Below are 27784 nucleotides of genomic sequence, written 5' to 3' on the forward strand. Positions count from 1 at the left end.
GAATTTAGCTGAGACTACAAAAAGTTGTCGGGCCGAGACGGATAGACGCAGGGTGATACTTCCAATTTTAGCTCACTTTGCTCCGGAGCACCATCCCGAGCCGTGGTGTTTTTGGTCTTTTGCTTCCAGGAAGGAATTAAGGGAAAGGCAACGGCGTTCCGTGAACCCTTGCCTTTTATCTTAGGCACATTTTACTTTCAAGTATACATGACGCTTCAAAATTGCGATAGTACGCAAGCGCCACAGGTTTCCTAGTGGCAGGCAAGCGGTTGTAGAACGGTCGGCCGCAGTTTTCGTAACAAACAACAGTTGTACAACTGCTTTACAACGGTATATAAGTAAGGACCGCAAAAGTAGAACTTACAGAGCCTAAATGTGTAGGCTGAAATGGTAGATATTTGTTGTTTAACTATAGTTAAAGCTATGAACTGTCGCTACCGTCGTTTAAAACTACAGTTGGAGCAATAAACTAGAGCCCAACCTTATCGTTAGGTTGGAAAACCGTCCGAAAACCGTCAACTAGCGACCACCTAGAAAGTAATGGCCGCTCTTTAGCCCCACTGTCGCCCATGTCTGTTCCCCCTACTGTTTTTGATTAGACTGGAGCTCCAGTAACGTAGTTAGGGATGGCTCTCCACATTTCTCGCTACCAAAGCTCTCCCCATGTTCTCGACCAACATTCTCGGTAATATCCGTGGACGGACCGAGACACCTTCCCCAGACGCACATGCACATCAACGTGATTACTTGGGGAATCCATGCATGCCTGAGTGAACCTATTCAGAAATCAGTTAATCCTTGTTTTCGTCAGAAATCTATAAGAGCACGTTGGTCTCCTCTTGGTCAAATCTGTTATATCAGCATTGATCACTCATTCAATTTCGTCCAACTCTTCAACTAAGCATCTGTCCATCAAAATGGACAAGCCAGAGCTGCACCTCAAGGAGGATGTTCTTCAAACCGAGAGCAAAACCGATGAGTTAAGCAACGCCGTTCAACTTGCTCACGACGCCACCGAAGGAAAGTACAATCCCTTCACGCCGAGTATGTGGCGTCTGTACGGCTGTCTTTGGGTCGCCTACCTTTGCGGATGTCTCAATGGCTATGACGGAAGTCTTATGGGAGGCTTGAATGCGATGACAACTTATCAAGACTATTTTGACGTGTATGTGTAAATGCTTATACTGGGTTGTAAGATTCTATTACTGATATATACACCTGCAGTGGCGTTTCAAGTCAGCTCACCGGCCTAATTTTCGCCATGTACAATATCGGCGCTATTCCTGCGGTCTTCTGCACAGGTCCAGTCAATGATCTGTACGGGCGACGAATGTAAGATAATTTAGTCCGTACCTATGAGGCTTCTGCTGATTCAACCAGGGGTATGTTCGTTGGAGCTGTAGTTATCATAATTGGTACCTGCGTCCAAGCAACCGCGACCACAACCGACCAGCTTCTGGCAGGAAGATTCGTCCTAGGCTTCGGCGTATCCTTTTGCTGTGTAAGCGCTCCGTGCTATGTCAGCGAGATGGCACATCCAGAGTGGCGAGGGACGTTAACTGGCTTTTATAATTGTACATGGTATGTCTGAGACGAATGGGTTTCGAGCATGTTAGAATAGTATTGATATTGATTCACAGGTACATCGGATCTATAATTGCTGGATGGGTGGTCTTCGCCTGCTCTTATATCGAAACATCCAATGGCTTCCGCATTCCCATCTGGTGTCAAATGATCACTTCCGGCTTCGTCGCCATCGCTGTATGGTTCCTACCAGAGTCTCCTCGATGGCTCATGGCCAACGATCGATATGACGAGGCTAGTGCTGTCCTTGCACGCTATCACGGGGAGGGGTCCGCAACGCACCCACTGGTCATGCTACAATTGAAAGAGATGCAGAATCAGATCGGAACACAGTCTTCAGACAAGAAATGGTGGGATTACCGTGAGCTGTTCAATACCCATTCTGCCAGGCGACGTCTTATTTGCGTTCTGGGCATGGCTACTTTCGGTCAGCTTAGCGGAAACTCGGCTACTGGCTACTATCTACCCGTTATGGTGAAAAACGCCGGTATCGACGACGCACATACCCAACTCATTCTTAACGCTATATATCCGATAATTTGCTTCATCGCCGCCGTTACCGGAGCGAGAATGACGGATGTAATTGGCCGTCGACCACTCTTGCTTTACAGCACCGTCTTCTGCTCTATGAGTTTCCTCGTCATATTTGGGACATCTAAGCTCGCGACCGAGAGCGCCGCCAACCGCGCTGCAGCAAACTGCACGATTGCATTCATCTACGTTTTCGGGATTGTCTTCTCTTTTGGTTGGACTCCCCTACAATCAATGTACATCGCTGAAACCTTACCCACCGCAACCCGGGCCAAGGGTACAGCTCTGGGCAATCTTGCTTCTAATGCTGCTGGTGCCGTTTCTAACTATGGTATTGGCCCTGGTCTTCAAGCAATTGGATACTGGTTCTATCTAGTTTTCGTCTTCTGGGATCTTATTGAGGTTGTCGTTATGTATTTCTTCTTCCCAGAGACCAAGGAGCGCACGCTGGAGGAACTTTCAGAAGTCTTTGAAGCTAAGAATCCGGTGAAGAAGAGTTTGGAGAAGAGAGGAGCCAATACATTGTTGCACACCATGCGTGTCGAGGATCCGGCCAAGCTGATGGATGCCTGAGAAAACTCTGAAGTTCGCAGGAGGAATCTTTTCCACACGCTCGCTGATACAAAAAATTTCATTCTAAAAACAACGAAGAGATTAGCCACAACTATATAACAATATTAACAATTATCCTTCCAAAATCAACCAGACCACTATGAATCAGTAAAAATAGACTAGAATTGTCCTCATAAGATATTTCTACACGCACCTCCCACATGCGCACATGTTACGTAGGTAGGTCTTAGAGGAGTGTAAGTGGTGAATATAGATTTTTTTTTTTTTTTGACAAGGCTTCAAACATATTATGAATATTCTTCCCATATGTTTTCTAAATACTTGTGTTCGTATGTGTCAGGATGCGATCAGGGGTTGACACCGACCCCCCCTGTTAGCGCAGACCTCTTAATTACCCCGCGATCGCCTATGTGGAATCCACGATCGCCCACAGGGATCCGCACGTAGTCTTAATTAAATAGCTATCAGCGCTAGCCAACTCGCTTCTCGACCCAACCCACTTTACAAGTAATGGTCAGTCATACTCCCGTCTGTCATGATTTTTCTTGGTAACCCCTGCACGTGTTATTTTGCTTCATGCGATCGCGGTGCAAAATAAATGTGGCGATAAAGGGTACCATGGTATAATAAGTACATTCGTGGAGTTGTACTTCAGTACAACTTCTTTTCTACACTGATTCGTTACAACAATGCTAATCCTTAAGATAAAGATGTAGGACAAGGATACTGGATACTATAATTTAATATCAGCCCGTATAATTCTATAGAATTTGAACCATCGAGAAAAGAGATTTATATAAAAACTGGAGACCATTAAAGGTGATGAAGTTACCTGAATCCCATTTCATATGAACCCTATGTTTTCTGACCCAAATATCCCCGCATAGATTTTTAGTCTGCATGAACAGACCCCAAAAACTTCATGTCAAACAGGTCGCCCCCTGGCCCAATTCGGGAAACAGAGAGAGCGCTACGCGCGGCAAGACCTTCTCGACGTTTATCTAACCGGCCATCGCTGTACTCATCGATATTGTGGCTATTCTGACTACAACATGTTCTCATGTGGTCTCTCCAGGCCAACAAACAGAGTGGTATGTTTTCGGCCAACATTGCTGATCGCTCCTAGTGATAGAAAGTGAAGCTACTGTGAACTAGATGTGATGGAATACAACCTATGAAGTCTAAGTCGTTAGGAACGAATGTTCTTACAGTGAGGAAGCAAAACCCGCGAGTCGTTAACAACTGATTTGATCGGTCGGCGACTTACTTACGGAAGCGAAGGAAGGGGAATAATGACTTAGTATATCCGGGATAGCATGAAGATCCTCAGCGTCTAGATTGCCTCCTGTTTAGATGTATGCGGTAATCGGGCAAGAGATTTGGGTGACATGGGAGAGGATAATATGACATTACTTCTAGGAATGGCTAGCTTCTAGGAATGGCTAGAACGAGGGGAATTTACCCCAATCCGCCCATCCTCTGTGGTACTTATGTATAGAGTATATATATGTAATGAGCATCGACTTCAATTTCATATTTGGAAAGAGTCAAATTTTTGGATCTTCAAGATCATTATCTGAATACCCCTCTCTAGTATTAATAAACTCGATGAGAACAAAACTCGAACGGGGGATACTTAGTATCTATACACGAGGCGACATTTAAACAGCCTTCTCGCCGAGAACCTCGACGCGCTCAACGGACTTCTCGGCAATCTTGATACCATCATGCTTGGCACGCATCTCCGCGACGAAGGTGGAGTGTGGCTTCCACTTGTTGGAGGAACGTGGGTTGGTCTCCTCCAACATCTTATCGACTTGCTCGAGAGAAAGACCCTTAGTTTCTGGGACGAGGAAGTACGCGAAGGTGAAAGAAACGCAGCAGAGGGCTCCCCACAAGAAGAAGACCTTTGCCCCGAGGTTTGCCTGCCCTTTCTCGGTACCGACAAGGTATGGGGTAATGAAACCGATAAGCTGGGGAATGTTAGAATAGCGTTTACCAAGCTAGGGGATTGGAGATAACTTACGAAGTTCCAGAACCAGTTAGAGGCGGTGGAGAGACCGACACCACGAGAGCGGATGGGGAGCGGGAAGACCTCGCCGATGACGACCCAAGCGCCTGGACCCCAAGTGGTGGCGAAGAACGAGATGTTGATGCAGATGAATGCAATCATGGTCTTGACGGCAGTTGCGTTGTGTGCCTCCAACCTTCCGGCGGTTACACCGATGATACCGACGATGAACTGGGCGGCAACCATACCAGAAGCACCTATGATAAGAATGCGACGACGGCCGAAACGCTCAATGATCCAGAAGGCTAATGGGGTGGACAGGACGTTCACGAGGGTGGTGATGAGGGAGATTAAGAAAGGGTTGTCGATCGTGCCTAGAGACTGGAAGAAGATGGTCCCGAAGTAGAAGATAAAGTTGATACCGGTCAACTGTTGCATCATCTGCATGAGAATACCAAGAATAGTGCGGCGGAGGTTGGATGAACCGTCGCTAAGGGAGCCCTTGAAGCAGTTTGCCCACCCACCGATGTAAGAGGTTTGCGGGATGGCCTGTTGCTCATACTCATAGTTGGCGACAATCTCAGCAAGCTCGTCCTCAATGTATTTAGAGTCGACTTCCTGGCCACGAACGGATGCGAGAGCGGCAGCAGCCTCTACGAGTCTACCCTTCTTGACGAAATAGCGTGGGGACTCGGGGAGGAGGAAAAGACCGACGGCGAGAATGATAGCCCAGAGGAACTGGACGCCGATGGGGATTCTGTACGATCCAGTGTCATCGCGCTGCTGGGTCGCATAGACAACACAGTTAGCGAGGAGGATGCCAATGGTGATGCAGAATTGATATCCGGAAACCAAGGCACCGCGGACATTCTTTGGTGCAATCTCGGACATGTAAAGAATGATAATGGCGGAGATGAAACCAACACCGACGCCAGCAATCAGACGACCGACAACCATCACGGCAAGGGTGGTGGAAGCAGTCTGGAGGACAGCCCCGATGCTGAAGATGATGCAACCAGCGATGATAGCCATACGACGACCGATGAAATCAGCAATATCACCAGCGGCGATGGCGCCACAGAAGGTACCACAGGAGAGAATAGAAGTCATGAGCGATACATTCGTAGCGGGAATATGAAAGTCGAGCTTATATTGCTCGTACGCGGCGCCCTCCATAGAGGGGTATTTGTCCCATGGGTATTCGAGACCGGTGTGCTGGCGGATGAAGTATGGCATTCCAAGAACACCTCCCATCCATCCCGTATCATAACCAAAGAAGATTCCTCCAAATGCGGCAAAAGCACACATAAGGTAGGCCTTGACCGTCACGGGTGCCTCGATGCGCTCAGTATCAAAGGTCCCGCGAAGGGCAGGAGCGTCGTCAGCCATTGTTATTGTTTTTGCTTTCATCGAATGTAGGGAGTGAGAAGAAGATCCAATTTAAGGAGATCGAGGTTCAGGTCGGGCTTGCAAGGAGAGCGAGTGAAGTGATGATGAGTTGCAACAGAAGCCATGGGGTCTGGGAGCAAACTTGTTATATAGGAATTCTGTGTTCCTCAAGACGGTCCCTCCCTCCATCTAACAGGACTCATCCTGGGGTACTAGGTGGGGAAACGAGGCAGGATGGATGGGGCTGTTGTGCCCTTCACCAAACCCCAAAATCTGATCACACCACGATACCATGGGGAATTTTCTCACGTTTGAGGACGTAGTGGAGCTCAGGCTCTGTGCGGAGTGAGTCTGGAGTATTGCAGTGAAGGGAATGACTAAGAGAACGAGTCAAGGCCCTTCGGGTGCAATCCCCACATGCCGTCGGCGAAGTAACAGCTGAGATTGCCCAGTTGCCACATCCTTAGAGTTTGAGTTACTCGGGCCTGTCCAGAGCGACGACCAGGAGTGCCAATCAGGACGTTAAGGGAGATTAGGGCCGCATGGATTCCTAAATTAATTTGTTTTTCGCTAGCTACAGTACATCCTAGGAAAATCTCCATATGGGGGGCTTCGGCACTATGCTGGCTACAGCCTGGCGCCGAAGCCCATGGACAGGGGCAAGTTTCTTAGAGAATACAGAAAGGCAAGGTTGCCGGAGCTAACCCCCACACCCAGCCTGACCTACTACCAAATGTCCTTCACTCACAATGCACCCTTAACGTTACAGCACATGATAATACCTCAACGTGTCTTACAAATCCCTCTATTCAAACAAAAATACATATGCGGTATTTCCACGAAGAGGTATTTACGCTCTATTCTCGTTATTGATTCACCCCGCCACAATATTAATACAAACCCACACAATCTTCGAAATTACAAGTTTCAGCCCAATCGCATCCATGAATAGAGCACATAAACTACTGGTTGCATTGTGTTTAGGGAAGCAGGTCCGGGGATATCGGGTCCGACACAGTGGGCAGCCCAAAACAGCTAAAACACAACGGTTGCTAGGTTACCTATGTTTGAAGCGTTTGTGTGCGTGAATCACAACCAAACGCAGGGATGTAAGAAACGGCCCCAGAACACGCAACTCTGATCTATCATGACAAGGGAGAGAATCGAAAAATTGTCATCCAACTTGTTGTTATCAATTTTGACTTTATTGTCATCGACCTGGGACTCATCACTATGGAATTCGCAAACTTGCGTACTAATCAAATCACACGTTCGAGGGTTTAGTGTACAGCATTAAGTTGAAGGTTGAATTCGCGGTTCTTGGCAAGCTAGTGCTGATTGCTGACCATCACGACCAGAAACCAGAAGCATCTCATCTTGGCAGACCCTTGGAGACCCCCTCAGAGGTCGCTGATTTTGTCGATGCCTCTCATCTTACATCTGATGTCACCCATGCGACTGGTCCAGCAGTACGGATTTACCGTCCGCCACCTCATATGCATCCGAAAGATGTCTCAATTGCCATGTTTGATATTCAGGTCACAGTGATGATGTGCTAGATGATACCTCATCTTTGGAAGTTGAAACCGAGGGTGAGCCTTCATCTAGCATATCAGGAGATGTGAATCCACTAGCCTTAACCATATAGACTCTCTTGTGAATTCCGCATTAAGCCCAACATAGATGGCTTTCGTGGGAGAAGGTTGATATACAGAAATAATTCGCAAGCATCACTTCGAGAATTTAAAGACGTAGTTGTACATAGTCTCCCTTTTAGCGTGGCAAAATCCAATTAATTCTAGCACTGTGTTCTTTGTAGCACTATAATAAGAGAAACCCTAATGATACTCACAATACCACACCCGTAACCTCAAAAGTCTGCACGGTATTCGTATTGAAATACGACGAGAACTTGGCTCCGGAAACGGTTGTATTGGAATACTGAACATAACGATCACCGCCATTGATCTGGGTATTCCAGCGAGCAATCGCAGTACCGTTAGCGGGGCGCTGGGAGAAACTGGACAGATCGAAGTTGATATATTGCGCAGTGTCGTAGTTGGCAGCGACAACAACCAACTTCTGTGCGCTGGCATTATACGCAGCGACAACGTTATCGTTACCGCCGTCGAGAATGCGCATTCCAGGGCGAATATGCCGCGTGAACTGCGCAAGCACCCAGTACTTCTGGTTCACTCCGCTGATCTGACCAGAATCATTACTAGCGTCTATAAGACCCCAACCGCCGCCGTCGAGCGCTTGCCAATACACCCAGCCCGTCGGGAGAAGCCAACGGAAATCCAAAAGGAGATTCTGGACAAGATTCATACCCGTTCCGTCTCCGTCTCCGTATTCGGAGTTCCAGAGTGTTTTGTTGGCGGCAGATGCGAGGCTGTACAGCGTATCTCTCCTTCCGCTTCCGCCCTGGTAGCCGTGGACGTTGACGCGTGAGATCTTGCTGATCGCCGTGCTTCCAATGTTTTGGAGAGTATTAACTGCCTGGTCGTAGTAAGACTCGTCCGAGGCCGCGATTATAGTCGACAGCTTGCGACTATCGAGGTGGGTGCGAAGGTAGCCTATGACCGTCGCCATAGTGGCGATGTCAAAATGACAACCTTCTTGCGTGCCATCGGCCCTCCACCAATCGGCAGAAGGTTCATTGAAAGGATCGACAGACTCGAATTGCACGTTCCACTTGTCCTTGAAGTGCTTGGCAACGTTTGCCATGTAGATGGCATGCCGCTCCAGGTTCCAGGACTGGATATTCTCACTTCCGTCGCTGGCGCCAGACGGATTGTGGTTCTTGCACATCCACCACATGGGCGAGTTGGAGAACAGCTCTATCCTAGTTGCGCCTCTGTCGATTGCATGGCGCAACGCCTGGCGCTGGGGCCTGTCAACCGTCCAGTTCCAGCTCGACGACGTCGGGTTTTCACTCGCCCAGTTAACCCAGTAACCATCCATCTGTCTTGAGGGTAAGATATTCGCCGACTTCACCATGCTCTCGCCATTGTAGCTGTTTGAGCTGCCGGCGCCAGCATTATAGCGGGCGATGTTGAACCCCAAGCCGGGTAGGCTCTGGCCGAGGAACTGCGATTTCTTCACGGTGAAGAGGATATCGGACAGATCTGTACGATCGCCAAACTTCTTGGCCCACCACGCCAGTGAAGTTCCCCATCCGTCCCAGGTCCCCCGGTTAGACTGGGCGCTTATGGTTGTGGTGACATCGGCCGCCGTGAGAGGACTGTGGACTAAGACCACGGCCAATCCTAGGAATGCATGGAAGCGCATTGCGAAGAAAATGTTTAAAATACGAAGAGAGGAAAGGGGTGGAGAGCGATTTTTGTGGAAGGAACCACAGATGATCTGTGGTTAATGGCTATGAACAATGAGGAATCTGGCCTTAAATAGCAAATTCTGTACACTTGAAGGTCTTCAAGGCCAAGTCGGGGATGCCAACTATCTGTTCACGGAAAGAAAAATCCGAGCCCGTCGCCATAAACGCTACAGTAAGCGTCTAGTTTGTTAAAAAAAATCCCCCATGAATTGGCAAATGGCTGCCACTCCATCATGTTTAACTTTCCCTCTAATCCACCGGGGATGTCGGAGCCGAGACAGTAATACGTAAATACTTTACTCAGACTAATTTGTAAAAGTAAAGATGTAAATCGAAGCGAAAGAACAATATCCCACCCTACCTAAAATAAAACTTGATTGGTACATTATATAAATGCGGGGAAATTATGGGGTTATAGTTGTCAATTGCGCTGGGTGGGGGATCTGGGTAACTGAGATGTTTGCTTCAACATTGGTTAGTTTGGTGAACGGATGGGACCCGGACTAGCGCCCAGCGGTACATGGGTTGGTTGTCAGTCTACCCTGGTACCCCGCCTACTACCCCGCCTACTAGTGCGCAGCGCAGTACAAGTTTGTCAAGTGGGCACTTGTTGACAGAAGATGGGGCTAAAGACTCGCTCAAGGTTGAGGGTACGTGTCCATTAAGATTAAGCGAGCCGTACCGTACGCAATGACCAGCTGGTCATTAGCTGGCTTGTTTGCCCCACTAAAAAGATCCCCCCTGGAGGATCTGCAACGTTCCTCCGCAAGTTTCTAGGCCAGGAATCGGATTTACACCCCTAACCCTTACCTTCTGGCTCCCTGACAAGTTTCTAGGGTGCAGGGAAACAAACGTAGGAAATTTGTAGATCCGGCAGCTCCGTATTCAGGCCAAGACTGTTGCAGATGAACAAGCCATAGAAAGCGGGAACAACTCTCCATTCGGCAGCCCTGTGCCGTCTAAATATTTGTTCCAAACTGGGCAAGTTTCCAGGCTAACACAATTCCGCATTCCAGCTGGGGCTGGGGGCCCGTTCCCCACACGCCCCATTGATCATCCTCTACGGTCCCCTGTCTTCTCGGCAACTTCCACACTCGCATCCACGCCCCTAACCACCCTTACTTTCTGGCTCCCTGACCAGTCTGCTTGCGGCTTAACGCGCGTGTTCGTTTCCAGAATAACTGCCCAGCAACTAGAAAGGCTGCGTTTTCAAAGTTTGGTCAGGATGACCACACCCAAATTATCGCACCCGACCGACTTCCAAAGTCAATCATCACCATGCCACTTGAAGGAAGAACCAGCTTTTTCAAGTCGACTACTAACCTCCAGCCATGACATATCCTCGTCGTCTGATCCGGCATCTGAGTCTCTGGATCCCTCAACTCCATCATAAACAGGGATACTTGACCTGAAGTTACATTGTTCTAAGCCTATTGCCGACATGAAACCTCCAAAGAAAGCGCCGGCTAAGGTCGCACCGCCAGTATTAACTGGCCCAGGTATGCACTTTGTGACGAATTAATATGAATATCGTCCCCCTGACAGATTCTCGCAGCGAAACTGGCCGAGGTGGCGCGCGTCATATACGAGCTGAATCGGGATCTTGGGAAGATCTGCATGTTACCGCACCGTGAGCAATTGTAAAAAGCTAATGTGCAATCGACATTGCTAACAGATATAGAGCGGGATGCAGCTCTCGAACAGTTGAAGGTATACGGACGAGACTCCAAGGATGCGGATCCCATGTTCACAAACGAGGTATGTGTGAGAATCATCCCGCTGTACACAATAATGCTGATGGCAACCCTACCAGGGAATCGAAACCAACACTCGTCATGCCTTCAACAGCCCTTCCTTCACAACTTCTCGATGTGCGCTGCGCTGCCTAGCGAATGCAATGCTGCTCAACCCTTCCGCCAGAGCTCGGTTTGTTGAATTGCATTACGAAAAAAAGCTATGCCAGCGCCTCAAGAATGGGAACCAGGAGGACGAGCTCCTGGTATCGAGGATCATATTCCTCACAACGTACGGTGGGAATATAGACATCGAGAACCTGATCGACCACCACCACCTAGCCGACAATATTAATCACAACATCGCCCGCCACGCGAAACAATACGATGAAGCACACAAAATCGAGGAAATCCAAAGTGATCGGCCCTCCTATTCGTTCATGAAAGATGATACAGATGTTTTAGGCCTAACTCCTTGACAGCCATCAGTTGTGTCACTCATCCACTACGACGCCGTAAATTTAAGTCTAGAGCTTGAATACATCGGACCAAATCTAGCTACATTTTCTGATAGAGATCGCATGTCGCTATTGCCAGAAACTTCACAGAATCGAATATGGAGGGATATCACCAGTGGTATCGAATATATGCATGCCCAAAATGTCACCCATCTCGATATCAAGCCCCAGAATATTCTGCTTCAAGAAGGTGGTCGAGCTGTGCTCTGCGATTTTGACATTTCTGTGAGAGGAGCTAAGCCAGTACCTTGTAATGCCGGAACTCCCTGGTACGTTCCCCCAGAACACATATTCGACGGCCGACGCGGACGAGAAGGTGACGTCTGGCCCTTCGGCGGCACCATGTTGTTTGTATTGGGCCTCATGCCTCTTCCAAATCCAAAAAGGCTTGGAGAATCGCGGAGGTTACTCTTCATAAGGAGGCCCACGGAAAGATGTTGAATTGGCTTCGCGAAGTTCGACGAGCTGCAGATGCTGCCCCAAAGAATCTTTCACTAGTCCGGTCTATGCTTGAGCCGAATCCCAGGAAACGCATCACAGCAGCACAATTGACCATTGAATTGGCCGCACAGGTGTCGTGGAAGTCAAGCGGCAGTGAACTCGTAGCAAACCTTGCCCTACTCAACATTTGATCAAACCCAGAACTACTATTTGTGTGAATGGGATGGTATGGACAAACACGATCATATTAACACTCAAATGCTGACTGAATTGAAGGAAAAGCGCCCACCAGGTTTCATTATAGAGTGCTGAGGGTTAGAGGTTATACGACCTGTGGAAAGTTTTGGGCGGGACTTAGAGAAATTTTCAACAGCAACAAATCAAACGAGGGTGTAAGGTGATAGTAGAGATAGCCACAAAACATATAATATATTTGTTTTTCTAATTTGACATGAAGAAGTGAAGTTATTAATTTGTTTACTCCAGGTTGTAACCTCGGGCTTCAAGATGGAGTTTGTTGAGTAAAGTTTGGAGGGAGATGAGAGGGTCAGCGAATGATTTAAACGATTTCAATTGGACATTACAATTGAAAGTCAACGATTTAAATTGGATGTTACAAAGTAACCCACTGATAAAGATATTTAGGCGCTCGAACAATAGCTCAGGTGTATCAGGTAATACTCCGTAGAGGTACCTAGAAGACCAGCCATTCCACCATGATAAGCTGCAACCCTGAAGGTTCAACAACGACAGCTTGGGTAAGTTAGTGTAGGGTTACCCACGTGCCACGTTTCGTACAACATTGGAATCTTGTACGAAGGTCTATTCAAGTTCTGCGGACAGTCCCTAAGCTTTACGGGATTTCATGGTCACGATAACAGTGGATATACCAGACCCGTTCGTACGAATTCAAGGTACGATACACCACGCCGGCGGCCGGGAAGATCCGGGAAGAAGATCATATTGGGAGGCATGGAAGCCAGTGTTTTATTACGTGTTTTATTGGTTGACAGCTGGGTTGGAAGATGGGGTTAGGAGTATAGATTAGGCACGATAGACCAAATAGACGATAGAGTAGAGAATAGGCATAGATTAAATAAAGAGGTGAGAAGTTGGAAAGCGACAGAATAAACCATAGATATAGGGGGGACAAACCACAAGTACAGGGCGGAGGGTTTGGGGTAGGATATATATATTCCAACAAGTCCAGCAGAGCACAGCACCAGTTATATCGACAAAAGTAAGCAAGGCAGTGCAAGAACCGACAATGAGCGACAGCGAGAAGCAAATGATGGAAATATTGGATGAGTGGTCGACGTTATTCACAGATAACATAGAGTATCAAAGGTTGATTTGCAAGGAATGTAGGGTGGGGATAACAGTGGGGTTTGTAGGGAAGCATTTGAAGACGAGACATGGGATCAAGAAGGATATGGCAAACAAGGTTGAGAGGCATATACGTGCACATCATTGGGGTTGGGTGGATTGTTTAGGGTTGAAGCCGGAGGATGGAAAGGGTGCACAGGAAGGGTTGGATGTGATTGATGGAATCAGATGCAAATGTTGCTGTGAATTCAATTCGAGGTTGGTAGTGGAGGTGGAAGAGCATTGACAGTTGATGGGGCATGGAGAGATGAAAGGATGTTCGATAGAGGCGGTGCGGATGCAGCCGTGGGTTGGTCGAGACGGCAAGCGTCCGGAATTATGGGCTGTGGGGGAGAGGGAGGAGCGGGAGAAGAGTTTCAAGGGTTGCAAGGTTCAGAAGGGGCAAGCGGAAGAGTTTGGCGATTGGCAGTTGGAGATAATTAAGGAGGGTTGAAAAGTGTTGGGCTGGGAGACGAATGGGTAGTTGCATTCGTCAACCCGGGGCTTGTGTATGAGCTTGTTCGCAAACAGTGGTGGTCGTCGAGAGAATATCTAGGCTTCAATCTTAGTTCTCGTGCTGCAGGCAAACTCGTTCCGACATAGTGGTACACCGGCCAGGGGACCAGGAGCGCAATCGCAGACGTGATAAAGGTTGAGGCGTTCTGTTATTCAAAGATTTGGGCGTTATCACAGGTCACTTCTCCAGTTTCTGGTGCTGGAATCAGAGGGTCAATGTGCTGTGCCTCTATCTCGTGCGGGACCAAAAATGTCCCGGGATCATAGATACTAGGAGACGAACTGTAGATGACGAGTTAGATATATTAAAGGATTTTCCTGGCAGGTCCTCCAACTTCCTCGAAAAACGATCGCTTGCCATACTGCAACAAGCCAGGTCTGAAATCCCAAGGATATAATTGCGGTCGAGCAGTTCAACATGTACGTACCCGTCCCAATCACCAAACACCGCCCCTTCTTCTAATTCACAAATTACAAATGCAAGACAACAACCTCTAAGCCCTCCTTAAATTGTTGGAGCTGTAGCAGAATGTATTTTATTGCTTATGTAGGAAAACATTAAACTTCAAAATTCTGCCACCTTATATAGAATGTAAAACGTGGAAACACTGCACAACACAACACTGCTTTATACCATCACTATCAACAGATTAGTTTACTGAGACTGTGCTATTCACTGTAAGATAAACCACCGAAGGCCAATCAGTATGCATAACAGCGTGCCTACTCTTAAGAAATGGGCACTATTAATCGATCGATATCAGCAACTTCACTAAGTTAGCAAATCATTAGTCTCCAATCACAGTAGGAGGTAGATACTTACCATATCCACCATTATACGCCTCAAACTTGATCACATTTGCTGAGTCTTTTTTGAGCGGAACAGTCAAGACAGAAGTCCCTGGAGTATTCCCGTTCGGAGTCGGCACAAAAGCGATTATGTTCGAGACACCATTAACCGTCACATTTCCATATCTTTGAACCCCGTCCCCATTCTGCTGTTGGATCCGAATCGTTGTAGTAGTAGAAGTCCAACTAGAAATAGCAGGGAATGTCAAGGTGCCGTTTCCAGAGCCACCAATCCACCCAACAGCTTTGCCATTAGAGCATCCTGAGCATGATACGACTGTAGCACCCCCTATGAGGATGTTAGAGCAGCTTTCAGCTTCTATAACTGTTTCCGTAGGAGGTGATGACCAGGTTCCAGCAGAGGGGTTAATTATCCAATTATTCCTGTTGTCCTATAGATGCGTTAGCGGCATTTGATAATAAGACAGGTACAGGTAATACCATTGTGGCAGTAGTGCCTGATATTGTTAACGGTAGCCAGATGTAAGTTGATGACATAAGGTTGTTAGATACCCAGCGATCCCCCATATACATAACAACCCCATTAATAGATACCACAGCGGTTGTTTGGGAGCTGTATGTGTTAGAGCCAGGGGCTGCGAACGTTTTCCATTCTGCCCACGGGCCAAGGAGACTAGTTGCTGTAGTGTACACGTTGTCATTTGCATCTGTTCATGACGTAAGTTAGGTGCCATTTAAGGCTATCATAGGAAGTGTTCTTACTCCATCCTATCGTTTTGATATCAGCTGTTATCCATAGGAGAAGTGTAGAAAGGAGAATCTTACCAGTTAAGCTTGAACCAAACATAAAATAAGTGCCATTAGACTTGTACATAGCAGGCGATTCATAATCAGCAAGGATATAGACTGTAGATTCCACGCTTAGGTAATCTGAAGATAGCTTATCAATTCGTAGGCCATTAGATCGCTGAAGAAAAGAGTTAGGTATATAACTTCTGTATGTGTGCGGGGGCACATACGTCCTCAGAAAGGAGATAGCCACTACCATCAGTATCTATAAGCATTAATAAGCATTAGTTTCCATAACTCCTTTAACATTGCAAATAAAAGATAGATTGCAAACCTTTAAAAAGGCCCATATCTCTTGATTCAAAACCAAGCGGCCGAGAAGAGCCTCTAAAATCACATTGTATTAGATATTACCCTTAAGAAACGAATAATGGAATCTGAGTCTTACTGATACGCATAATTGCCACAAACTGTTGGTGAAGTAGCAACTCCAGCTTTGGCTTCTTGGTAATCGCTAGAATCAATATGCATCCACATAACATATGTTAATGTTTGAGAGTTGTAGATAACATGTGGTCTTTCGACAACACGGTTTGGCCCAAGATCCCCACCCGGTTGCAATGTTAGGAGTTCGTTCACAAAGGTCCACTGAACAAGATCCTTAAGAAAATTAGTATAGTTCCGTAAAGCTGGAATTGAATACATACGGTACTGGAATAGCAGTTGATTGATTGGAATGCGCTCCCGGAAAGCTTGTTCTCCCCAATCCAATAGTACGTTGAGCCAACTTGGGTGATATCTAGAGAATCTTAGCCCTCCACTTCTCTTAATGAAGAGTAATCTCACCTCCTCCATGGGCTTGAACATGCTGGTTTGTCCCCTTTGCAGTCCAGGTCGCTCCAGGAACCTACCTCAACCGTTAGCTATTTTCTGTAGTGAGATATTTGACTTGCAATTTGCTTCGATGCTAATGCCAAACTTATAAACAAAGCAGCTCCTAGTGTAATGAAAGTCAGCATCTTAGGAAGGTTTAATAAATAATTGCGATGATGTTAAAGATCTCATCATACGCATGGATACCCCCATATATATATGTTTGAAGGAAGTAGAAGATTTACTAATTTTGCAAATCTCTAGACTTTGCCTCTATGCCCCATGATTTCATGCGCTAGACGTGTTAAGTGCTAATGTTGTACCCGAGGAGCGGGACGGACTGTCATAGACCCCAACCCTAGCGTGAAGTAACAATTCGTTCCTTACCGGCCCGAGCAGCTCCTATCGAATAGGCTCGGATCGTCAATCATTTTGCCTCAACTTAGGACTTCTCCATGCGGGGAACCTCCGGGCCCCTGCTCACACCCCTTACCCCGCAAACCCAGGCGATGCAGCGATACGTTCCAATCCAAAAGAGTTTGCCGAGCGCATGATAGACCACCTTGATCTCGCGACTACTGCCTATCCAGAACGAAACTTAGACCGACAAGTGTCACCTATCTTATCGCTGATGCGGAAGGTTTACAGCCTGGCACCCAGACAGGTGAAATTACATATGCGTACCCTCCTCTACCAACAGCAGATGATCGAGCACAGCCACTAGGGAAAACAAATACACTCTGTTCCCGTATTCTAAGACTATCGACGACTCCTTTCACGCCTATAGTGCGAGAAGAACTCTCGAGCCTGCTCTTTGAAATGAGTGACAAAGATGCCAACAACTTCGTGCAGAACGTCGGCTACGGCTTTTCCAGTGGACTCTTGTTCCGGCAGAATGTGCAGGTTCCAGACAATGCCTTAGAGGCATGGAGTACTAGCGACACCGGTGGCGTGACTGAGAGGATCAGCATGGGAGCTCGAAATAGTAGTAGTAGCAGCAGTATAAACTTTGGTAATGTGGCTGGAAAGCAAATTAACCCGATTACGGAAGCAAACAGTAGAGACGGAGGAACCATGGGAGGGCCCAAAGATGACGAGGGAGGAGAGGGAGAGGGAGAGGCTGATGGCTATATTCGACGGGTGAGTAAATGCTATGTTTGTTCCTAGTGACTTATCTATGGATTTAAACTAATGAGTTTCATAGAGTTTAGAATAACGATAAAATCAAGGCAGAAAATAAAATGAGGGACATGCAGGAAGAGGGACGGTTTGAGAGTTTAGGGATGATTATTCGAGCTGAGAAGCAGTGTTGGATTAATAACCTGGCGAGCGATGTGTATAGTGGGGTCGCCTAGATTGTTTCGGGCATGAAAAAATATGATTGCAATATGATACGTTTCATCTTGTTTCTTTGATCATTCCTAAGGCTGTCTTCACCTGTATGCACCTGTACAAGTTTTTTGATCCGTCCGCGGGCGTCAATGGCCTACCCCTCATATTGTGCTTCTCCAGTACAATTGTGTAGACCCGTAATCGTTCCCCATCATGCAGGATGATCCATTTAACGGACTTTGCAAAGTTCGAAGACACAACAGAGGCTGACGCTAAAGCTGAAGATAAAAGCGCCAGGAAGAAACATGTCGCTACTGACCGACGGCCCCTTACATGCGAGTGCCAATTATCACGATCACTGTGCTAGTAAACATCCCCGTGTGGAGGCTCCGTAGATCATTTACAGGCCTGTAAGAAAGATGCCGGGATGGAGCGGATAAGATATATGATCCCTGTATCATATCCGACTTGCGCCCTTTCTAGACAGACTGTGGATCTGTATTATCATTTTTGGAGTGATAATTTATCGCTACGCCACTTGGGTTTGCGGGTTGGGAGCGGAGCGGGAGCTTCATTCCCCGTGGGTTGCGGGGTGTGGGGTGTGGGGTGTGAACAAGGGCGGCTCGGAACCTTCCCCGTGGTTTGCGGATATGAGGCGTGAGCCGGGGACCGGAGCTTCCCCGCGTGGAGAAATCCTAAGTTGAGGCAAAATGATTGACGATCCGAGCCTATTTGATAGGAGCTGCTCGGGCCGGTAAGGAACGAATTGTTAATTCACGCTAGGGTTGGGGTCTATGACAGTCCGTCCCGCTCCTCGGGTACAACATTAGCACTTAACACGTCTAGCAATGCATTTTATTGGTGCCCGCCCCCCGAACCTCAACCTTTGGACCATATATCGCGGGGACGGGCTTCCCCGCTATGTTCGTGTTCAATGCGGGCATGCCAAGCCCCTTAAAGCAAAGGCTGGTGGTATAACACTAGAATATCACATCCGCGCGAATAAAACTTCAAGAACAAGAATTTTCGGATCCACATCCAGCGTTTCAGAACTTAGATTGTCTGACGTTTGTAGGCCGGAATGGACCCTGAATTTTACACCCCGGCGGTCCTCATTTCATACCTCAGGTAGCAGCTTAGACTTACCCCACATCTATCAGGAAGCTGGAATGCATTGCTTGATGTCTGATCCCAAAGGTAATTCGCTACTCAAATATTAACGACAGCCTTATTTCTTTCATCCAGAAGCTCCGGCCTACTGCATAATAATAGTAATACAGTTTAGCGTTCTCGTTTTCCACGTATGAAATTGGAATTACCGTCTATATAAGGTTGAAGAATTCCCCAACTTGTGGTTTGTTATTCTACAACCTGCACGCTTGTACTACTAAAGGCCTGTACCGTTTTGTTTCTGGAACACTTCATCATGGTTGGCATTACGAAGCTGATCGTAGTCGGCTTACTTGGCCATGTGTCCGCCATATCAAACGCATCATCAAAGCTTTGGTATGGCAACCCCGCAGGCAATTTCCAGGAAGCATTGCCGGTAGGTAATGGCCGGCTTGGTGCTGTTGTTTTTGGAACCATCGCAGAGAAAGTCGTCTTGAACGAGGATTCCGTTTGGAGCGGCGGTTATCAAGATCGTGTCAACCGCAATGCCCTTGGATCATTTCCTAACGTGGTGTCAAATCTCAACAACGGGGATGTTAGTTCGGCAGATAGCCTTTGGAACTCCGACTTGGTAGGAACACCGTCTATATCGAGAATTTACCAACCTGTTGGAAACATGATCTTGAATTTTAACCACGATGCGTCGCTTGTCTCGAACTATAATCGAACGCTAGATCTGAAGACTGCAAGCAATGTGGTTTCATACCAGATAAATGGGGTCAAATATACTCGTCAAGCTATCGCCAACTATCCCAGAGGTGTAATCGGTTTCAGGTACACTGCCGATCGCCCTAAAGCCCTGTCCTTTACCATCTCGTTAAGTCGAGATCAAGGCGTAAGAAGTTTGGATGTAAATGTGTCAAATCGTTCTATCACACTCAATGGCAAAGCACCGGCCGACTCGGGTTTGGACTTTGCTGCCAAGATTAAAATTGTCACAAGCACTGGTGAGCATGATCTTCTTCTACTACGAGCAATATTAACAGTTGTCAGGCACGGTAACGTCCACCACAACTGCCTTGACGATTACAAATAGTCAAGTTGTAGAAATATACTTTGACGCCGAAACTGCATTCAGGTATCCATCCGAGCAGCAATGGTGGAACGCAATAGACTCGAAAATCGACGGGGCAATATCTGCTGGGTGGTCATCATTTTATAATGAATCCATAACGGACTACCAAAATCTATACAATCGCGTTTCCCTAGATTTAGGGAACTCTGGAACCGTAGGAACAGCCGAGACTGGCACCCGTCTGTCAAACTGGAGATCGCAAGGGGGTGTCAACTATGATCCCGAACTTCTAACTCTTGCCTATAACTACGGGAGATTTCTTCTCATCGGATCATCTCGCCCCGGTAGCTTGCCAGCAAACCTCCAAGGAATTTGGAATGATAATTTTGATCCGTCTTGGGGCTCGAAGTTCACAATCAATATCAACATACAAATGAACTATTGGCCAGCTGAAACAACAAACCTTGGAGAGACCTCTATGCCGGTCTTTGATCATCTGAAACGAATGCAAAGTCGAGGGCAGGATGTGGCGAGAACGATGTATGGGGCTGGGGGATGGGTCTGCCATCATAATACTGATCTTTGGGGCGACTGTGCTCCACATGATAGCGATACGCTCTGGTCTGCAAACCCGATGGGCGGTGCCTGGCTTAGTCTGCAGTTGATCGAGCATTACCGATTTTCTAGAGACAACAACTTTGCAGCAAATGTTGCATTGCCCATACTAAGTGATGCTCTATCATTCTTTTATGATTTTCTCATCCTTAAGCCCGATGGATACTACGCAACAGGCTATGCTGCATCTCCCGAAAACCAATATTACATTCCTGCGAACAAGTGCACTGGTGGTGCCATTGCAGGTTTAGATCATGGAACTGCTCACGACCGGCAAGTCCTTTATGAGCTCTTCAAAGGTTTTGTCGAGCTTTCGGATGCTCTCGGTAGTACTGCCGGCGTTTCACAAGCGAAGGATTATTTGTCAAAGATCAAACCTCCGATAGTTGGAAATAGTGGTGAAATACTAGAATGGTCAGGCCAATATGCTGAAAGGGAACCAGGGCATCGACATTTGTCTCACCTTGTTGCAGTGTACCCTGGCTCGCAAATCAGTCCTCTGCTTAACACCACACTCTCAAACGCCGCATTAGTCAGCATCAATAGACGTATGGAGGCTGGAAGTGGGAATATGGGTTGGTCTCGCGCATGGGCCGCTGGAATATATGCCCGACTGCTACAGGGCAATGAAGCTGTGTCCCACGTCTTGTACCTCGTGTCTTCTTATCTCTCGAACAATTTGTTTGATTTGAACACGTCGGTATTCCAGATCGACGGAAATCTTGGCTTGGTTGCCGCGTTCACAGAAGTCTTGCTCCAGAGTCACGCTGGTGTTGTGCATTTGACGCCTGCATTGGCAAATAATGTGTTAGCAGCAGGTAGTGTTAAGGGATTAGTGGCTCGAGGGAATTTCGTGGTAGATATCACATGGGCTAATCATGCTTTATTGACGGCGACCGTGAGGTCACAGATTGGTGGAATGTTGGCACTGAGGATCGCAGGAGGCACGACCTTCTCTGTCGATGGTGTGAGGTATAGTGGGCCAATATCTACGATAGCGGGAAGGTCTTATTCGATTACCGTGTAGATAGAATTAAATTTTATTTACGTGTGGCTTTGGCGGGAGATCGTTTAATTCAAGTCTCAATCCGACTAGTGAAGATATAGGTCTGGTCTAGGAATTGGATAGGTAGACGGTTCATTTTCTTGGTTCTAGTTTCTTCAAATGGGACTACGTTTTCTCCTTCACCAACTTGCTCGCGGAGCCAGTGTTGGTGAATATCCACATGTCGAAGCTTGGGTATTGGCTTTAGTGCATCTTAAATCATAAGACGGACTGTCTGAAGGTTGTCACAGTGGAGCGTTGCATCCTGATGAAGCTCTAGTTTGATTTCTAAGAAGGGTCTAAGCCACCATATAAGCATTGTAGATGTGTATCACAAGTCGAGGCTTTTTCGGAAATCGTCGTACACATTTATAAAACCTATCCTACCACCTATTATAGTTATCTAACTGTACCCTAAACCCCTGACTTGAAGCACAAGGCGCGCTTGCTTATTTCCCCATATAGACTTTCTTTTTGTCTTTTCGAAAGGCGATCGGGCGGAGGTCGATGCCTACTGTGATTAACCGGTCTATTAATTCGCCATCTGTCAGTTCTGGAAGGAATCGTGGCGGGACTGGAGAGATGGATTTGAGAGTGATATGCCGCACGGAAAGGACAAAGAAGAGAGCAAATTCGACAAATATGTGGTAACTATGGCGCAATATTAAGCATGTACATGGATAGTTTCTTGCATGTACTTAAGCTGACTCTGGTCTCCCAAGAAACAGGACCTGCCTGAGTAATTTTTGAGAATCTTCCTCGAAGAGGCCAAGAGTGTGGAGGTGGGCTTTGAGTGGTGGCTCGTGGCGCAATTCGTATTCGAGCGATATAGCGTCGGTCCACTGTCCATCATCCAGTTCTTCGTTTAGAAAACAAAGCTGCTGTAGTCTTGCTAGCTTGCTATTAATTTCATTATCATCTACCAGAAAGGTACTTTGTACCTGTCGGAAGACTTCGCCGAGTTTATGCAAATACCACACGAGGCGACCCTTATAAAACTGTACCATCGTGGGCCGGAGCAAATCTTTAGTCTTGTCTCGGGGCTGCCAGGTTCTCGACCCAGCGCTGAGCCCGATTTGGAGTCTCTTGAGCATTTTCACGTCGTCCGGACTGAGACCTCCATTCTTAGTGATGTATACGACGGCAGTTCCATCTACCATCTGCAGAAAAGTAGCACAGATGTCTTTTGCCTTCGCCGTTTTGTCCTCTCCGGGGCCTCGGCCACCTGGAGGGATAGCGGCCATGAACTCGGCGAGCCTGTCAAGGAGTGCTGCTTTTAGCCGTTCAGTCCCATGTTCGCGCACAAGCTTTCGCGGCTCAATCGTAGCATCATCATCGTCGTCGCTGGAGGAACCATCGTCATGTTGGTGGTCGTCATCCTTCGTGTTGGCTGTTTGTGCGGAGACTTTAATTGCATCGTCGGGATCTTGCTGCTGGCTTACTCATCAACGTTGAAGCCAATCTGTGATCCACCCCCAATTTGGGGGGGGTTTGGTCTCGAGCCGTACTGTCCGCGAGATAAAGCTACTGCGGCACTTTAACCATAAGAATATCATTCCTCTCCTTGATATTCAGAAGCCACAGAGCTATGAAAAGTTCTCGGAGGTCTACCTTACCCAGGTATAGTAATACCTTCCATCGTCCCTTCGTTCCTGACATGAAGTAGGACCGCATGAGGTCAGATTTGCGCCATTACATGAGTAATAATCATCTATCGGCCGACCGCTGCTAGCATTTTATCTACCAGATCTTATGCGCTCTGAAAGCTCTTCATTCTGTAAAGATCATGCACAGGGATATTGTGAGAGTCATATCGCTCGGTGATTCAAGACAGGTAAGCAGCATGGGGTTTCGTAGGTAATCATGTTCTATTCGGAGGTAGCTATTAAAACTAGCCGCTGGCTTCCTATTGAAGCCAGCTCGTTCCTACTTATATACTCTGTGTGCGCTCGCCGAGCTAGACGAGAGCACAGATTTGCAGAGTTGCCTATTGCGGGGCCCCGGACACGTTCACGTGACACAGAAGGGGGTCGGCTGTTAATTGAGAACTGCTATATATACCTGTACTGGCAACTGAACTCCGTTCAGTTGTTACAATGACTTTTGTGGGGGCACTTTGGTCTGTATTTTGCCAGGGGTACAGGCCTCGCCAAATAACACGGCCGACTCCTGATCGTGACAGATATTAAGCCAGCTAATATACTAATTAACTCGGACGACCAACTTAAAATCTGCGATTTTGGCCTTGCGCGTTCTCCCCGATCTGAGAATAGCTCAAGTTTAACTGGGTCTGTTATGGCTAGGGGATATCGCCCTCCAGAAGCGGTGTTGACACCCGGAGAATGCACTCTAGCCGTTGATATATGGTTCACAGGCTGTACTTTCGCCGAAATGTTAAGTGGCAAGCCGCTTTTCCAGGGGTGGAATCGTAGGTAAAGCTCGTCCGTCAAGTTCATGTCTAATTTTACTTCAGACGACCGCCTCCTCACCAAGATTTTGAATGTATTGGGTAACCAAGACTACATGTGGATAAGATCTGAAGATTCTCGCAACGCTATCATGTCTAATTACAAACCCGAGAGGAAGGTGCCTCTCATGGACAAGGTTCCTAAAGCCTCAACTTCCGCCCTCGATCTACTAAAGAAGCTCCTACAATTCGACCCTACAAAACGTATTAGGGCAGAAGAGGCCCTCAGGCACGAATATCTGAGGGAGTATCACAATCCGGAAAATGAGCCAAGCGCAGCTCCACTACCTGAGAGCTCGGTTAATTTTGAAAGTATTGAAGATATGGAGAAGCTCAAGAAGGCGATGTATGAGGAGATTATGTCATATTTTCCCAGTTCAAGCACAACAGGTCGAGCCTAACTGCGGTTGCAATGGACCATCCTCTGCTGTCTCTGGCTATCCCATTCCTCTTGTACAAGTGCCTTTGGGTGAAATCGCTCTGTACATTTCGCGAAATTGATGACCGCTTTGATGACTTGGTGTTTGGTTTCCATGTGCATCTTGGTCCGTCAAGCACAGCTTCTATTATGCGGCTCCCCCGTCCACTCCACCCGCCTGGTGCGTAGGACAGGTCAGCCCCGTCTCTCTCCAATTGCAGCCCTCAACTCCTCTCTATCTTGCGTCCAGTTCCGGCATTAAAGAGGAAGTGTTGTGCTGTCTCTACTGCCATCCCACATGAGCATGTTCTAAAACCCCTTACTCTTAACACTGTGCAAGTATTCGTTTAAGGGTGAGTGATTGGTGTTAAGCTAAACAAGGATCCTTGCCTCAGAAGTTCGAAGTTGGTTTCAGATTGCTCGAGTTTACATTGATGACAACCGAAACTACCTGCGAGGCCCAACGGAGAGTTTGGAAATCCAAAATGGCTTGCTTGAGCCAGCCAGGCGCCCGATGATTCTCGACTGTCTGAGGCTATGAGCTTCCCGTGCTCCCTGGGTTGACGGAACGAGAAAGACTCGAGAGCCCTTCCATGGTGACGATGACGGCCACTGAGCTCTCCTCCAATAATGGCGGCCATTAGGATGACATCGAAGTTCTTTTCTGCCCTTTGCATCTTTTAGGTTAAATACAATGCTCGTGGAGCCAGGCCAAACACAGTGGTTTCCGACCACTCAATCGCGAGGTTTTTCATCTTAGCACCCTTCAAAGGCTATTATATTGACAGGGCATAGGCGCTGGCGACAGGAAACGACAAACTTACCTCAGCAATGCCAACCTTGCTCGCCCGGGGAGAGCTCTCGGAATTGATCAGCACATGAGGTGTAACGCCGGCACGGAATTCATCTTGGACTCTATAATATGGTCGCAACAACTATGGAAGCCTTACTTGGAGCCGCGTTCTACAACGGTGGACTCGATTCCGTTGCACAAATGTTGAGGGTCATGGATCTAGGCTCCGGCCTAGATGCTATGTAACCAGCGATGGGAGCCCCAGCATGAATCATCCTAAGGTGCCTCCACTATCGTGTTTATTTTGCTTACAAAACCTCTTTAGCTAGGTTATTGCTTGACAGGAGCGGGCTTGGCAAGTCCGTTGCCAAGTTTGAGCTCTGGTTTGGTTTTGAAGATGAACCCTCGTGCGCATAGTGCATGGGTGCAAGATTTCACCTTCAAAACCGAGCTAGAGCTGTAAGTTGGAAACGCGGTTGAGCGCGCTCTTTCCAAGCAATTCCCATACCGTACTGATGAATTTTGGGGCGCGAGGAGATGGACTTGGTAGTGGGTGTAGCTTAGGATGGCACTGATGCTGGGTGCATGATATGGAAGGCATAAAAGTATCGACCGAAGATAAAAACGAACCCAATAGGCGGCAGGATGAAGGAAAGGGGAATGGCGCCAGAGGATGGATTGTATAGACACGCTCAGCAGGGTTTTGACGGGTTTCCCTGGCTGCTTTGGCCGCAATGGCCGAGCACAACTGTCCCGAAAATTTGACTTGGATTAATGCCTGAACTGCTGCCACCTGAATCGTGCGTAGAATTATTCCGAATCAATTGCTCCATGCCTCAGACGTAGATATTTTGAAAGAATCGCTGAAGGAGAGACTTTGCCAAGAAGAGCACAGCTGTGGAACTGATCTAGACAGACACCTGCTCGATCATAGCGAAGTATGTGGACACGAAACTAAGATTAATTTCCCAATTCCAATAAATTTAGCAAGATGTACCGTGAGGATTTCTTAGGAGCCAACATATATAGAGGTGAGGTACAACGTCAATGTCCTCCGTATGTATTTTCTATAGCTAACACAATTCCGACTTTACCCTAACCCTAAGAAAAAGGATAAAAATAAATATAAAAACATTTTAGACCTTTTAAATAAAATTCTATATTATAGAAGTCTAAATATGTAATTTTTATAATTTTATCTTAAGAAATAACTAAGATATTTAATAGTTTACTTTATAACTAAAATAAATAAAGTCTCTATAGTCTCTTAAGATAAAATCTTAAAAATCAGTTTGTTAGAATCCTCTAGTTATGTAGTTTTATATTTTAGCTTAAAAGTTATATAACTGTAGGTAGAAGCAAGTTCAGCAACTCGTTTAAAAGTAGAAGTAAGTTTAGCAACTCATACTAAAAATGTAAGTACCTTTACATAGTAAATTATATGTAAAGTGACTAAAAGTAATAAAAGTAGTATAATAAAAACATATATAAACTACCTTAATACTTTATTAATGCTTCTAAAATTTAATAGAATATATATATATATATAATATTACTTTTAATAAAAGGAATTAAATTTTAAAGCCTTGTAAAGTTGTTAATCATAAGAAAAGGTGTAAAATAACAGAAGTTTAAAGTTATATATTTCTCTAAGTTTAAAAATAAACAAGTACCTTTATATAATAAATTATATATAAAGTAACTTAGAGTAGCAAAAATAGTAGAAATATTTATAAAAAAACATAACGTATTTCCTATATAAGTGGCCTACCTAAATGAGTAGCCTACTAAAACACTAAAATTAACTATTACTACCTACTACTATACTACTACCCTACATAATAACCCTTATTTAATCGTAATTAAATCCTTAGGCCTCTTATATATATAGGAGTTATAGCCTATAATACTATATAAGCTATAGCGCTTCTATTAGCCTATAGAACCTACCTACTAAGTAGTTCTACTTACTACCTCTATATAGACTTAAGCATTAACCTTAGTACTTTAAAGGATATCCTCTACATCTTATATAGAGAGGGTTCCCCCTTATATTATACACCTCTTACACTTCCTTTCCCTCCTCTTTTTCTATTCATTTACTACTTATAGAGCCTTAACTTCTACCTTAAGTAGAGTAGTAGAATGTATTATAATGTTATAGCTAAAACATATAACCTATATACTATAAGATAGAGTAATAAGGTAAAATAGCTTATAGCTAATTAGTAGTAGGAAATAGACATAGAGATTATAGGTAGCTTAGTTAATAAGGGCACCTTTAGGAAAAGGTACCTTTCTTAGGAGGTACCTAGTAAAGGAGAGGTGCCTATTAGAAAAGGCACCTATATAGAGTAAGGTGCCTCCTTAAGAAAGCACCTATAAGAATTAGTACCTATAATAAGTATAGCACCTCTTATAGGATATACACATAATTTAGATTAGTAGGAATAGTAAGA

General features: G+C 46.3%; 9 protein-coding genes across 9 annotated transcripts; 5 read left to right on the plus strand and 4 right to left on the minus strand.

The window, feature by feature from the left end:
* Positions 1 to 716: 716 nt before the first annotated feature.
* On the plus strand, positions 717 to 2773 carry VE01_04067 (uncharacterized protein). Its single transcript, XM_018273544.2, has 4 exons — positions 717 to 1165; positions 1225 to 1332; positions 1381 to 1581; positions 1641 to 2773. The coding sequence occupies exons 1-4, from the start codon at positions 918 to 920 to the stop codon at positions 2686 to 2688; spliced, it is 1605 nt and encodes a 534-aa protein (XP_018130551.1). The 5' UTR covers positions 717 to 917; the 3' UTR covers positions 2689 to 2773.
* A 1576-nt stretch (positions 2774 to 4349) lies between these two features.
* On the minus strand, positions 4350 to 6088 carry VE01_04068 (uncharacterized protein; the record flags this gene model as incomplete). The annotated part of the gene is made up of 2 exons (XM_018273545.1): positions 4350 to 4661; positions 4715 to 6088. 2 exons carry the CDS (start codon positions 6086 to 6088, stop codon positions 4350 to 4352), a joined length of 1686 nt encoding a protein of 561 aa, XP_018130550.1.
* A 1848-nt stretch (positions 6089 to 7936) lies between these two features.
* On the minus strand, positions 7937 to 9379 carry VE01_04069 (uncharacterized protein; the record flags this gene model as incomplete). The annotated part of the gene is made up of 1 exon (XM_018273546.1): positions 7937 to 9379. The coding sequence occupies one exon, from the start codon at positions 9377 to 9379 to the stop codon at positions 7937 to 7939; it is 1443 nt and encodes a 480-aa protein (XP_018130549.1).
* Positions 9380 to 10456: 1077 nt separating this feature from the next.
* On the plus strand, positions 10457 to 12308 carry VE01_04070 (uncharacterized protein; the record flags this gene model as incomplete). Its single annotated transcript, XM_018273547.2, has 6 exons — positions 10457 to 10924; positions 10981 to 11055; positions 11107 to 11183; positions 11239 to 11616; positions 11641 to 12027; positions 12081 to 12308. The coding sequence occupies exons 1-6, from the start codon at positions 10867 to 10869 to the stop codon at positions 12306 to 12308; spliced, it is 1203 nt and encodes a 400-aa protein (XP_018130449.1). The 5' UTR covers positions 10457 to 10866.
* Positions 12309 to 14570: 2262 nt separating this feature from the next.
* VE01_04071 (uncharacterized protein) lies at positions 14571 to 16817 on the minus strand (the record flags this gene model as incomplete). The annotated part of the gene is made up of 11 exons (XM_018273548.2): positions 14571 to 14765; positions 14822 to 15239; positions 15289 to 15515; positions 15571 to 15576; positions 15634 to 15775; positions 15828 to 15862; positions 15932 to 15984; positions 16046 to 16257; positions 16305 to 16396; positions 16444 to 16504; positions 16812 to 16817. The coding sequence occupies 11 exons, from the start codon at positions 16815 to 16817 to the stop codon at positions 14728 to 14730; spliced, it is 1290 nt and encodes a 429-aa protein (XP_018130450.1). The 3' UTR covers positions 14571 to 14727.
* Positions 16818 to 17289: 472 nt separating this feature from the next.
* Positions 17290 to 17681, plus strand: VE01_04072 (uncharacterized protein; the record flags this gene model as incomplete). The annotated part of the gene is made up of 3 exons (XM_018273549.1): positions 17290 to 17470; positions 17529 to 17610; positions 17675 to 17681. 3 exons carry the CDS (start codon positions 17290 to 17292, stop codon positions 17679 to 17681), a joined length of 270 nt encoding a protein of 89 aa, XP_018130451.1.
* A 1547-nt stretch (positions 17682 to 19228) lies between these two features.
* VE01_04073 (uncharacterized protein) lies at positions 19229 to 21629 on the plus strand (the record flags this gene model as incomplete). Its single annotated transcript, XM_018273550.1, has 2 exons — positions 19229 to 19919; positions 19966 to 21629. The coding sequence occupies 2 exons, from the start codon at positions 19229 to 19231 to the stop codon at positions 21627 to 21629; spliced, it is 2355 nt and encodes a 784-aa protein (XP_018130452.1).
* A 716-nt stretch (positions 21630 to 22345) lies between these two features.
* Positions 22346 to 23093, minus strand: VE01_04074 (uncharacterized protein; the record flags this gene model as incomplete). The annotated part of the gene is made up of 2 exons (XM_018273551.1): positions 22346 to 23037; positions 23090 to 23093. 2 exons carry the CDS (start codon positions 23091 to 23093, stop codon positions 22346 to 22348), a joined length of 696 nt encoding a protein of 231 aa, XP_018130453.1.
* Positions 23094 to 23617: 524 nt separating this feature from the next.
* Positions 23618 to 24532, plus strand: PMK1_1 (MAP kinase Pmk1). Its single transcript, XM_018273552.2, has 2 exons — positions 23618 to 24075; positions 24121 to 24532. The coding sequence occupies exons 1-2, from the start codon at positions 23943 to 23945 to the stop codon at positions 24513 to 24515; spliced, it is 528 nt and encodes a 175-aa protein (XP_018130454.2). The 5' UTR covers positions 23618 to 23942; the 3' UTR covers positions 24516 to 24532.
* Positions 24533 to 27784: the final 3252 nt, after the last annotated feature.

Source organism: Pseudogymnoascus verrucosus (genome assembly GCF_001662655.1).
Source record: "Pseudogymnoascus verrucosus strain UAMH 10579 unplaced genomic scaffold scaffold_21, whole genome shotgun sequence".
Lineage (NCBI taxonomy): Eukaryota > Fungi > Ascomycota > Leotiomycetes > Thelebolales > Thelebolaceae > Pseudogymnoascus > Pseudogymnoascus verrucosus.